This window comes from Caloenas nicobarica, chromosome 16, assembly GCF_036013445.1.
Source record: "Caloenas nicobarica isolate bCalNic1 chromosome 16, bCalNic1.hap1, whole genome shotgun sequence".
Lineage (NCBI taxonomy): Eukaryota > Metazoa > Chordata > Aves > Columbiformes > Columbidae > Caloenas > Caloenas nicobarica.
The window spans coordinates 11,332,048-11,345,711 of NC_088260.1; the positions used below are offsets into that span (position 1 = coordinate 11,332,048).

General features: G+C 46.3%; 1 protein-coding gene across 2 annotated transcripts in view; it reads left to right on the forward strand.

Annotated features, from left to right (window-relative positions):
* Positions 1 to 13,664, forward strand: part of TPCN1 (two pore segment channel 1) — a 45,743-nt gene that overhangs the window by 3,354 nt on the left and 28,725 nt on the right. The window contains exon 2 of one of the 2 annotated variants that reach the window (XM_065646463.1): positions 13,223 to 13,310. The exons of the other annotated variant lie outside the window; for it this stretch is intronic. Within the exon in view, the coding sequence (XP_065502535.1) occupies positions 13,256 to 13,310 (55 nt within the window). The 5' untranslated portion in view covers positions 13,223 to 13,255. The remainder of the gene's footprint in view (positions 1 to 13,222; positions 13,311 to 13,664) is intronic. 2 annotated transcript variants of the gene reach the window in all.

Genomic DNA, 13,664 nt, shown 5'->3' on the forward strand with positions numbered 1-13,664 from the left:
TGTGCCTGACCATCAGCTCCTGGGGATTTGGTAGCAGGTTAAACACAAAGCTGTTTTTTCAGGGTGTCCCCAAGTACCAGCTGGGGCTGTTCGCAATAAAAGACCCATCGTCCTCTCCCCAGGTGACACCGAGGGAAAGACGACGTGGGTGTAACCCCCCCTTAGGCTGAATCATGCATCGGAGGTTGATCATAATTAAGTTGCTAGTTCTGTGGTGCTATGCCGTGAACCCACTCTAAATTGTAATTTATTTTCCAGCCTCACAACATGCTCTCACTGCGTATCTGTGTGGTTTCAGTACATCAGCTCTCGTAGTTTTTAAGGAACTTCTTGCACTTCAAAAAACAAAACCAACTTGACCCATGGTGTGGCTTTCTTACAACCAGGTCCTTGGACAAATGAACTTGTGGTTTTGGACTCTTCGTGTTGATTGTTGGGAAATGCAGACAAATTACTGAGTTGAAATAAATGGCAGCAGGGTTTTCTGAAAGCAAGCCTATTGCAGATGTAAAAAGAAAGGACTAAAGTGCAAGAGTATATTCCGAATCTTGCAGGAGAATCCTCTTCTGGGTAAGTGGATGCCTTGGGGTTAGAAGAAAAGAAAGCTAAATGAGAAAACTGTGTGGAAAATTACATTCTTAAAGAAAATGTCCGGCTGCAAAAATTAATCTCCCTAATCACACAGCTCTTAGGCACTTAATGGGAGCAAATACTTGCATGGGGAGGAATATTAAAACTCTGCCTTCCCTGACTTGTGCTGGGATACACTTCTTCCAGGGAGCTCCCGTTTACAGCCACAGCAAAAGGTCAGAATCCTGCAAATTTGACGGAAATTCAGACCACATCCAGAAAAATGTGGTCCCTGCGGTGCTGGTGGTTTTCTGACTACAACACAAATGACTGTGGGGCTGGTTAATTTTTCTTTCAAGCTCCAACAGCTGAAGGAGACAGAGAAGCGTGTTTCTCACTTGAGTCCATGCTAATTAATATGATGCTGCCCTTCTAAGTACATCTTATCTGAGAATCTCTGAGTGCTGTACACACTCTAATTAAGCTTCCCAGCACCTGTCTGAGATGAATGACTAATATTAACTGAATTTCTGTAGAAGGCAAAAATGGGGAGCGAACTCGCACAACCCTTCCCAAAATCATGTACCAAAAATGGTGAGAATCAGCTGGGGGTTTAGTGATTTCCAATCCCTCGCCCAGACTCATGGGAAGTGTTTGAACGGGGTTCTCAAAATATCCCAAAGTGCGAGGTATGTTTTCCGTAGACAAAGGCAGTGTGGATAGCCTTGAAACTCTAGGACAGTGTCTCTCCTTGAGCTGATGGGAACTATAAGCAATAAATGAGTGTGCATTGATTTATCCCTTATTAGATCAGATACAAGATTCTCCTTTGCCTCCTGCATGGAAATTGCTGGAGCCTCAAGTGGAGTTTCAGTGTGTTCAGAGCAGAAAGTACAGCTCAAAGTGTTGTACCGGGAACAATGTGATATTGTGTGTCTGTTTCTCCCACACAATGGATTATGGCAAGTGGAAGAAGTCATCTTTAAACTCTGAGGTTTTACAAGAAAGTGACTGCTTCTGCTATTCAGGTAAAAATGAATTATTGTGTGTGTCTGGGGAGGTGGAGGGAGCGACTGCAACAGCGAGGTGCGATGGTTTCTGGGAGGATTGGTGGAAAATGGGAAGTTAGAACTTTGAATGTTGGGGTTTCAGCTGAGCCTTTGCAATCTCAGTTTCTGCTGCCTGAAGAGTAAATTGTCAGGGAAGCTCAAGCCAGCCCAGCCTTTTGGGTACAAGGAGAATTGTTGATGCATGTGCTCCTGTGCACCGCTGTGAAGGGACAAAGTGGCCCAAAGCTTGTCAAGAAAACGACATTTCACTGTTGGTGAAGGTGGAAGGGCTGCCCAAGTTGTGCTCGGTGAGGAATGTGCCTTTGGCCATGGAAAGCAGTGACAGCCTCTGAGCCTTTTGTGCCCCCAAACCGGTGTCTGGTGTGTGCTGGGCCTCCCGGAGCTGCTTCCTCACATTGCTGCCACGTGTCAGCCCAGCGCCGCGACTAAACACGTGCAGAGGCTTTCAGCAAAGCTGCTGTTTTTGTAATTGGCTGATGGACACTCAAGTGGTGTTTCTTTAAAAAAAACCAAAACATTTACTAATCCACAGGTAGACAAATGCTTTTGGGGTGTCCCAGGTTTGGGAGCAGTTAATGTTCATATGAGCTGTCTGGATTTTGATGTGTTCAGTACCCACTGCAACCCGAAGCGATATAATTCGCCACTGGCAGTGATATAATTCTCTTCTGTGTTGGATCTGGTTCCAGAACATCAGCAAGTCTGCCCTCGTAGTCCGCAGCTTCAGCTCGTCTGGTCGATGAGTCCCTGCTCTTCAAACATCCCTGTTTCCTTTCTCGTGCCGCTTCCCGTAGCGCCATCCATGGATGAAAGAGATTTCCAGGTGTAAAACAAGTGTACATTTTCCGGTGGGCAGAGGGAACGAACGGAGAATAAATACCTGACCTTTGGGGAAATGCTGTAACCACACAATCTCTTAGTAGTTTTGCTTCTTGAAGAACCACTTTAGTTGCTGTGAAAGTGCTCTGGCTTTGAAGGAAAATACATATTTTAAATGTCAGCCGTGTAGTAGATTTAATAAATCGTTCAGGATCTCTAGTTTTTTGATCCTTGTGTGAAAGTAAGGGTTTCAAAGATGGTTATTCGGACTTGGGCACTAGCTATGAAATACTGTAGCTAATTGGTGTGAAGAAATAGGGGACGAGGGAACAAGCAAACGCTTGTGATGGACCCGGCCGATCCCGAGATCTCAGACAGCCAGGCTCTTGAACAGCCTTTTGGATTATCTGGTGGCTTTCTTGGATGCTACGTGGAATATTTTCTTGCGTCGTGGCTCCTAGTTCTACCAATTTGCCTTTAATTAGTTCCAGTAGCAGTGCTGCCGTGTTCAAGGTGAAGCACGGCCGGAGCAGAGGCCTGGGATCTCATTTTCAGAAGCAATCTAGTTCTGCTGGTGAAGCTGCTTGTCCTTGTACCTGTGGTGAGTCAGTTAACGTGGTTAACGAGTCTCATCTGCAAAGTGCACGTTACACCTTTCATGGAAACGAACAGGTAGGACTCATTACATTGCTAGGAAGAGGTGCTGGTTTGCATTGCTGTGTATGATTTGTTTTTCTTAGCATGTACCTGCTGAAAATTTATATAGAGAGGAATTTTTTCTGACGCACAAGTGGTAGCTCAGTGCTGGATTGTTGTTTATGCCTCTGAAAGTCTCATTTCTCCAACCTAACAGCCTTGCATTTTGCAACTTCTGCCAGTGCTTCTCTAATCCTTTCCTGGCCTAGATGACTTATAATGAATGTTTTAAGCAAGCAAAGCGAAGCAAAACTGCCTCTGAGATGAGTGAGGGGTGAAAATCTTGGAAAGGGAAATGAACACCCAAAATATAAGGAGATTATTATTTTCTCCTTCAATACAATTCGTTTCCCTGGGTGATGAGGTCTGTAAACTCAGGGGAAGGAGGTAAATGCTGCTTTTTGGGAGATGTTGGGAATCTTTTGATATGATGTTAGAAATAGAGGGGGGAAAAAAAGTGTTTCCGTTCTTAGTTCCAAATGCGTCAACCCCTGGAATCTCATTTATCCTGACAATTCAGGTTTTAAGCCAGGACCAGCCGTCTTAGCTGTGCTTAAACACTTGCCGTCACGAGAGGGTAGAGCGGTACCTTTGATTCAAGAGAAACAGCCCTGTGTCCTCCAAACTCACAAAAGCATCTGTATCAAGACATTCTCGACGTGACTCTGTAGACGTGGTACCTATAGAAGAAAAGCCACAAGCAGAGTACAGTACCAGGAGGTATTGTGGGCTGCAGTTATCTTGTGTATTTTTTTTTTTCAAGCCTGCCTTGTTTTCTTAGCCCTGCGGGAGATGGGTTTGCACAATGCACACATTGTGTGTCTCACAGTGGGATGCTTTGTCGAACAGAATCTCTGCACTGTTGATTCTTTCACGCAGTTAAAAAAAAAAAAAAAGTATCCTAGTGATTTCGTCTTGAATGCCCCATGCTGTTGGAATCTGAGCGAGTAAAAGCATATACAAGGTAAAGATGACTTGGGTTAGTGTTCCATTATCCCGGAGTCAAATGGTTCTTTCTCCTTTGCCATCTTCCTTGTGTGCTCACTGCGAAGCAGGGACGGTGCTGCCAAGGAGTCTGGAACCTTCTTACTCCTTTTGTAAAGATGGGAGTGATGACCTTAATGCTTTGAGGAAGGGGACCCGTTCCCTTTGCGCGCCTCGTCCCCAGCGCACAGCTCGCATTTTTTGGCGTGAGAGCAGAAGAACGGGCTGAGCTCAGGGTTTTCTCCCCAAACTCATTGCTGTAGTTGGGAGACGGAGGGTGAGGGCTCGTGCGGTGGCATCGGAGGGCTCCGCTTTTTGAACAGGTGGTCCTGGAAACATAAAAGATGTTAAGGAGTTTGAAAACGTTGGAGCCGCGGTTTTAAATCGACAGCTTTCCAGCTCTAACCGGTCACTCCTCAGCCACCACAGCTGACTTGGGAACATTTGGCTCAGGAAGCGGAACAACAGTTGGAAACAAACAGCGATTAGTTTTTTCACGGCTTCCCAGGGAATGCATCAGTTAGTTCGTTTTTTCCCCTCATTTTTGCGATTCCTGTGGATTTTTAAGGCACTGTAGATGCAGGATGTTCCGTTTAGCCAAGCTCGCTTACTGGCAGATTAAAATGAGCAAAGGCTGAGCACGCTGAGTTCACTCATCATAACCAATATGAGGCTTCTCAGAACTTCCTTTGCCCTTGGTATCTTCACCGAGGAATCCTGCCTGCTGCCGTCAGCCCCCCTGCGTTGAAATCCCATTTTACCCATTTGAATGCTGTAAGAAGTGCTGTATAAACTAAACAGGAGCATCTGTGAAGTGGTTAGAGTTGTTGTTGATTGCCTTTTCCTTATTGCCTTCAGGGGATTTAAGCTTGAATTTGCTGGAAGTAGAATTTATGAGCCAGAACGCTCCATTTCTGATCCTTAAGCTGGGAAAAGTGCGGTGAATTTGATATTTCTCTCGCCTCCGATGTCTCTGGCTTTTGATCTGGACCTTGCAGGGCTCTCCCTGTGTCTTTAGCATGATTGCTTTTTGCATGTTGAGAAGATACCTGATTTTTTTAATTTTTTTTTTATTTTTTTTTAACATGACGGTTTTCTTTATGGGGAGCTGTAGGAGCAGCTTTAGGATTTCATCCATCTGCTCCTAGCGAGCAGTTCAGTGGGAACCTCGTCCACCTGCGCTGCGGGTGGCAGGCACAAAAGGTGTTTGTGTGGAGCCGCTGCGGCACCGCGGAGTTGGTGAAAGATGCCGGGGATGGCGAGAGGAGACCGCTGTGATTTGAATCATAGTGTGGGGGTTTGAAGCTTGTATCCAGTGCTGCTTTTATAATCACGATCTGCTGGTGTCTGCTTGGAACAAAAGGCTTTTCTTTTCCTGCTTACGCGGGGGAATAAAATTTAGGCTGTATCTGTGCACGGCCATGTTAAACCCGCTGGTTCTATTGGGCTGGACGCCTTAGCAACTCTTATGTTTCCTATATGACTGCCTAGCACACGTGTGTATGTCTAAACTGTTATCTGGGAGTATCTGATTGTCTGTACTTTTTTTTATTTTCCGGAGAACACTTTCACTATCCTCAACAGATTTGAGAAAGTTTACTGCACAAAAGTAATGTAGCCTGGTAAAGGATTTCACTGGAACGCACAAATACGCTCCTGCTCTTCGTTAACTAAATGAAGAAATGCCTGTAGAATTAAGACTGAGTGATCAATCCTGCAAGTGGGAGCACTAAAAACTCCCCGGGGTCGAATTGCGCTGGTGAGTTGGCTGCGTCGTTTCCAGGATAATCGGACACGGGAGGAGGAAGGAAGGGGTGCTATCCTCCCCAGCTCTGGATTTCCTGGCTGCTGACTCCAAAGGAAGAATGTAAGGGCAGCAATTTTCACTAGTACGATATTTCCACAGTCTGTCCCCTTTTCCCATGGCCCTGTCACCCTGGCTGGTGGGGATCCGTGCCTGGTGAGAGGCGCAAGGTGTAATCCCTCCTGTAAATGCAGGTTTCCCATGACACAAAACAGCCACGTCCAGCTGGTTGTGGAGTTAGATGACGGTGAGTCACTGCAGAAATAGGAAAATGCTGCTGGTTGTTGCCCAGTCACTTGTTTTTCATGGGAACATTGTTTCTCCAGGGTGCTGAGCAGGCCAGAAATACTGGAAATACAATCGCAGAGAGGAACGCTTGCTGGGACTGGTTGGCTCGGTGTCTCTGCCTTGCTACCTGCAAAGAGTATTAAATGTTCTGCTTTTCCTGAACTGCTGGCAGGTGCAAACAAGCGACCGCTTTGCTCCTGCTGTATTCAATAAATGCTCGCAAGCAACTCAGTAAGGAGAATTTTGGCATTGAGGTCGGCGCGGGGAAAGTGACCAAGGCAAAGCCCATTCCTTTTACATACAAGGCTGGTGGCAGTGCCTTATCTCCAGTGGTTGCAAAGGGGAAGACTGCAAAACGTTGACTATTATTCGTATACTTTGAGAGAGCACAAATGCATCTGAATCAAGAATGCTAATGGAAGCTTTAGAGCTGTTGGAGAGGCAGCAAAAAGTCACAGTACGGTCGTGTGCCGGTGAACGTGGAAGCAGCTGCATCGCTAGATAGCAAACGAAGAAATAGGAGCTGGGAGTGGAGGAAAATCACGAAGAGAAATGTAGTCAGCAGAGTTCAAGGTGTTCAAAAGGACTTGAGAAATAAAAAGACATGTTAAGTGATACCGACCTGTTAGGAATTCAAGGGTGAACAGTGGTCAATAATGCTATGGGGAAGCTCAAGAAATACCGTATGTATTCTGTATTTGTTGAAAAGCCAGGTGACCTGGTCATCGTATGATCTATTCTTCCATTCCCACAGTAAATAAAGTAGAGATTAACCAGCTGAATCTAAAGCTAGGCATTTAAAAATGAGCAGAGGATTTTTTATTTTTCCTTAAGGCTGCAGCTGAGGCAGCCGGAATGTCTGAATATTGCTGTGATAGTGACTTTCTTCCAGACCCAGAAGGTATTTTGCACCAGGCAGGAGGTTGCAGGCCAGCTAGCCAAACAAGGTTTCCAGGCAAAAGAATGGGAAACCAGCAGCAGCTCTTCTAAAATCTGAATTTAAAGGACAGTATTTCATGTCAGTCATTGTGGATTTATGAAAAAGTATCATATAAACCTGAAGTCATGCATTGACTGACTTGGTGAGGTTACAAGATAGACTGACAGTGTTTTGGGAAGATATTTGTTCTGGCACTCGTGTGGCATTTTGATTGAGGAAACAAACAATACAAATCAACACCATGTAGGTCATGGCTCTGTCAACTGGCTGATGGACAGGTCTCAAAATCCAACTGGTTATTGGGACTGGTTAGCAAATAGGTATGTTATTAGCAGAGCCTGTCACAGGGGTTTGATTTTTGTCCCTGTGCCAGCTGCAGCCTTTGTCTCTGATCTGGAAAGGGGGGGGGAAAAAAGTAAATTCTGATCAAGTGAGGAGATGTTGTAGGTTGAGGACACAGTAAGAGTGAGGAGGGGAGCGAAGTGATGAGGACTGCTCAGTGAGGTGGATGCAGCAACCGTGTGTGTTACTGAGCCCAGCGGTAGAGTTCTGTGTCTGCAGTGGTGGAGAGGGTCGTCTGGGCGAGGAGAGAGGCTGGGCTGAGTCTGGCTTCATAAATCATTTTGGTTGGAAAAGACCTCTCAGATCATCAAGTCCAACCATTAACTGAACACTGCCAAGTCCGTCACTACCCCACGTCCCTGAGAACCTCATCTCTGTCTGTCCAACCGCTCCAGGGATGGTGACTCCACCACTGCCCTGGGCAGCCTGTTCCAATGCCCCACAGCCCTTTCCGGGGAGAAATTGTTCCCAAGATCCAATCTAAACCTCCCCTGGCGCAACTTGAGACTGTTTCCTCTTGTCCTATCTTTGTGGGTACCTGAGCTGACACCGAGCATGTGGGACGCTTGCCCAGCGAGATGGTGAGTATATTGCTTGGTCCTTCCAATAAGAATAATCATTAGGGCAGGTAGGTGGTGTTGCCATCTGTGCTGACTCTAAATTAATCAGTGTGTTCATGCTCGGTGTGTTTCTAGTGCTCTTGCTCCAGCTCATCCAAGATCCATGGGGCTTGAGTGTGGGTAACAGTGGAATTATGTCTGTTGGTTGGAGCCAGGGAAGTCCAGACAAAGAATAAGGCACATGTTTGACAGTGACATTAACATTTGGAACCACTTTGTAAGAGCTGGAGAGGATTCTGCAGTGCTGGAAGATTTTTCAAGTCAAAATCATCAGTTTTCTAAACATGCCGTTCTGTATGAGGACTGTAGGAGTTGAGGTAAGGACCAGCTGAGGGAAGGGCCTCTGGCAGCTGGTTTGCAGATGTCAAACCAGTGGTTTAACTCCTTCCTTCCTTCCTTCCTTCCTAGCCTTTACATGTAACCTCTTCAGTTCCTGCCAGCAGCGGTTTCCACCAAATGTGCAGAAGTCTTTTTTTTCTTAATGAAGAGCAGTTCCGCAGCACTAGAGGCTGGGGTTTTCCCCATTCATTTAAATGCATTTTCGTCTCAAGTTCACAGCTTCTCTTTCCTGGCTGAGACGCAGTGATGAGGCAGAGATGTGGCAGTGTTGTATTTCAAAAGAACCGGCGGAGTCGTCTTCTAACACCACAGAACACAATTACATACCTCTCATTGCTGTACCATTATAAATAACTTTCCTTGGTCTCAGCCTGTTGCGGTAAGACATAGAGTTTTGCCATGCTATTGTTATTTAATTTATCTCATTTTCTTGCTGTTCCTCATGCTTTAGGGCAGAAAGGTCAGTATGGCACATACCTTATTACTGCCTGCTCTGTTCTAGTCTGGCTTTGGTGGCCATGCAGGAGGTTCGTTGCCCAAACTAATACTGGTTTCTCCAAACTAATGCTGGTTTCTCACATAAGGGAAGCGCTTCCTCTTTGCTTCCCACCGCTAACTTTGTGACTTCCCCGGAGAGCTGCTGGCGGCTGGAACTGGCAGTCGGACCTGGCAGCACGCTGCTTTTGTTAAAAAGGCCAGATTGCAGCTTAATCAAACATCTCTCCAAACTGCAGCAGGAAAATCCAAAGGCTCTGCTTTGGAGAATTGAAATGAGGAACGTGCTCTTAAAACGCTGACATTGTGTTGTTACTGACGCTAAGACAGATCTTTAGCATGTTAAAACCATGAGGCATCGGTTTCCCTTTTCGGAACAAAAAGAGGAAATTCCTTCATGTAACAGGATGTGTTAAAGAAATGCTATATCTGAGGGGTTCTGAGATTGTCTTTTTCCCTTTCTGTTACTTCCTCAAAGATTAGGAATTAGAAATGTGTGTGTATGTTTCATGTCTGGCCTCTCATGAGCCGTAGCCTTAGGCAGGGCTTGTCGTTTGTTGTTGTTGGGTACAGCAAAATCTTTATTATTTCCAGTTGTTCTTTCCATTCAAAATTAGTTGTTTCACAGAGCCCCTCAATGGCTCGGATGTTTAACTCCAGTTACAGAAAAAAATGATCTCTGTGTCTGTAAATCCTCTGTGGCTGTGATATGATTGGACTGACAAGATTATAGAGCGTATTAGTTACTAAAAGGATGAATAATATAAGGTTGTATATGATCCTTCTGTTGTGGCTTTGACTTCTCCCTTTTTGTGGCGTGGAGGTTTATTTGTGAAGATCACAAATAAAGGATATGACACCGGCAGCAATTTGGCTTAACACAAAAGCAAGATTCTTAATTATATTTTCCTAGCATGACCTTTCCTTTTATGTGAGTTTTACTGGTTTAAAATGCTTTGGATCTGCCTTTGCGGCTACGTTAAAAGAAGCAGGTACTCCTGTGTTAGGCGGTCGCTGAAGCCTCTCGCTAACCCAGTTGTGGATCCCGAACATCCCCAAGCGGAGGGATCTCTCCCTCTGCCTCTTGCCGCTGCACATTCAGGAGTGAAAATCACCCAGCGATCAAACGTTTTCTGGTCTAAACTTCCCACATAACATTGCAAGAGAAAAAAGAATCTAGTCCCGGAATGACTCAGGGTCGATACCAAAGGAAAGCAGGTGCCCTGAAGAGACAAGGCAGCGAACTGCACAGCTGAGGATCTCCAACCAGGAGTAAAATTATCATAGAATCCTAGATTCATAGAATCATTCGGGTTGGAAGAGACCCTCAGGATCATTGAGTCCAAGCATAACCCGACTCTAGCACTAAACCATGTCCCTAAGAACCTCGTCTAAACACCTTTTAAACCCCTCTGGGGATGGTGACTCCACCACTGCCCTGGGCAGCCTGTTTTCCCCATCCTTGTTTCCTTAGAAGCCTTTTACTTTTTTTTTTTTTTTTTTAACCTTCTTCCTTCCAAATGTCTCTTTTTGTCCCCAGTAGGGTGGTGCAGGAAGTAAATGTCCATGTGAATCGTCATAGCTCATCTCTGCTTTTCAAGCAGTTAACGAGCCTCAGAGCAAGCGGTCAGCTACATACTGGCTCTGACCCACTGGGAGCCAGAGCTGGTCACAGGCATGACTTCTGCGGAGAAAAAACAATTTCCCGCTGTGCTTTAGCTCTTCTGTCCTTGTGTTTAGCTTGTGCACTGGAGTTTTTACATGTGTGCAGTGCAGATGTTAGCAAGGAGACAGCGGCCCTCTAATTAAACAACGCAGGGCTTAAGTTGTCTTCAATATAAGAAGATAGCGAGCGCAATCGGTAAGAGGCAATAATATATAAAAAGGAGCTTACCATGCTGAGGGACATCTGCTCATACTTCATGTGGATTCAGCTCCCTGCAGTGTGGTAGATGATGGTGTGAAGTGAGCTCATGTTGGTGCTGTAGGAACTCGCTGGATTCTCAAATAACAGCAGGGACGGGAGGCTTCGGTCGCCTCGTGCTGCTAATGGGAAGTGGCAACATCCATATTTAAAAAAAAACCCAAACGTGTCTGTGTTAAATAGGAAGCTGAAGTGACTTTTTTTGTTGAGCTTCACAGCAAGCAAATGCTGTGAGAATATAGTAAGACAAAGAGCCCGGAGGCCTTTGCACATGTTTCTGCTGTGCTCTCGTCTCCAAGGAAGAGCATGACTCAGTTACACTGACTTGAAATATTCAGAAGTGTGTCATTTCTCTTGCAACAGAAGGGCTTGGCACCGTACTCTGTTGGAAATGCCCTGATTTTCCTAGGCAACAAACTGATAGTAAACTGTTTAGAGTTCCTCACAGCTATTGAATTCCTTCCCATAACACCCCCTGGAAGCCGGACGGGCGCTGGGATGTTTTTGGGCTGCAAAGACGAGTCCTGCGATGCTCCCGCTGGCGCGGCGCTGAACTGGCAGTCAGGCACTAAGGGCCCTGATTTCACACTCCGTCTCTCTCACCTCCGAGATGCGTGGCCAAGTGCCAAACCAGCTGTGCTTTCCAGGCGGCTTCCAGCTTTTTTTCTCTCGGGTAGGTGAGCCTGGCCTTGAAGAGACAAATGCACGCGCGTTCGTGCCTCAGTACTCAAAAAGAAAAGGAGCGGTTCCTTATCAACTGTGTTGGAGCGAGGAGGGAAGATAAATCCTCGGGAGGTGAAACTACATGGCATATTAGCCCTCGGAATGGAAAATGCCATCGCTGGTGCTGGTACAACTCCAACGTATTTGACGCTTCAGGATCCTGCAGTTTCCTGGTCAGAGCTGCTTCTGGGCTCTGCCTGGACCGTGTTGTAGAACTGCTGTAATCTTGGCTTTGGGCTGAAGGTGCTGCCTGTGCTGGGGAAGGGCTTTTTCATGGAGTTGTATTTTCTGTAGTGGGTGCTCCATGCGGCTCAGCCGTTTCCAGGAGGGAGGAGTGCTTCTGGTTGTCTTTAACAGATAAACGCTGTCCTCACTGCAGCCTTCTTCATCCTCACTGCAGCCTTCTTCATCCTCACTGCAGCCTCAGGTTACGGAGTTGCCAAGGGAACCAGCAGCTTTAGCCAGATCCTACACTGGGACAGGTCTTGTTTGTATGGTCAGGAGGGCCAGGAAGCCCACAAGCATCTTTGATCCTGCTGGGATCTCCCTTCTTTCATGGGCTCGTGTTCAGTGTTGCTGGATGCCTGGTTATTTTTCTTTTAAACTGAAAGCATGAGCTCTGCGACTGGCTGAGCTTGGGTAATTAGACACGAAGACAGTTGAGGTGGGTGGTGTGAGAAATGGAGGTGACTTGGAGTAAAGAACACAGCGAAGCCTGGAAAGAACCGGCTCCAGGTAAATGGTGCAGCAGCCATTGCGATGAGGGACTTGAACCGCAGGTGGCTTTGTCCTCTTGTCCCCCTTGCCAAGGGGTTGGGGCCGGCCAGCGAGATCCTCATGCTGGAGAGGTCAGGCAGCGTCTCTGTGGGCTCTTGCAGCAAACCTGTAAAATCTTTCCTCAACTGCACAGGTCACATTTGCCTTGGACAGGATAGAAAAAGGCACTGCTCCCGTGAAAAAACGTAGCTGGCAAGTGTGTTCCCTAACAGGGTTTTCACCTCTTTCCAAAGAAGAAATAATTACCCTAAAGGTAGGAGTAAATGCGAGACGGCAGTTCTACAAACAAGGTTGCAGGGAGGATGGAAAGAAAGGACAAATTTGGTACCTGATTAAATATAATTAAGAAGGAATCCAATGGTTAACTCACAATTTGCCCTTCTCTTTCCCTGTCCTCATCCCCCGCTGTAGCCCGGTGCTCGGTGCACTGTGGGGTGTTTTATCAGCTGGCACGTCTCCGGTTGTCCGAGACGGTTCCCGGAGCTGCCCGGAGCCCGTGCCCCGGACAGCCTGACCTTTCCCAGCCACGGGAGATAACGCCTCGCTTGCTTTTCTCTCTTGCTGCTCTATTTGGCACATCCATTTGCAGGAACCTTGTAGAGCAATGTGAATGAAGATGTGTCCCATCTCCAAAGTCATGTATCCTTGGCGTTTCTTTTTTTGCCTGTCAAGAGAGGTATTACTTGCACGTGCAACTCATTAGACTAATAAGTTACATATTGCTGTCTTACATTGACTACACATGTGATATGTAAACAGTATGAATGACAGATTGAACTACAAGGATATTTTTGCTGAATTATGTCACTTGCCCTGCCTTCCACGTCACAGGTACACTTGCTAAAATAGCGTCATCTGGACGGGATGGCAACTAGCAGCTCCATCGAGACCGTCCTCGACCTTTTAGGAGAAAGCCCTGGTAAGTCTGGTAAAGGCCGGTGGCTTTGGAGTGAGCCGAGGAGCTAATTCGAGGCATCTCGGGCCGTTTCGGTGTAACGCCGTGAAAAGCGTGTGCTATCCAGAAAGCAGAACATCTGGCGAACAGGCTAATGAGAGCCAGACTGGAGGAGCTCTGAGGCAAATGGAAGAGCTGCCGTGGAGAGTTTGTTTATAACTCTTTGAATCTGTAGGACGTTGGTAGTTGGGTTTCTTTTAATTATTGTTATTATTTATTTAAAACAAAAACAGACACCAAAGGTCAAACAATGAATGTACAACTTTATTTCTGTTCGACATATAATAACCTGGCTGGGAAGGGTGTTTTATCCCTGGT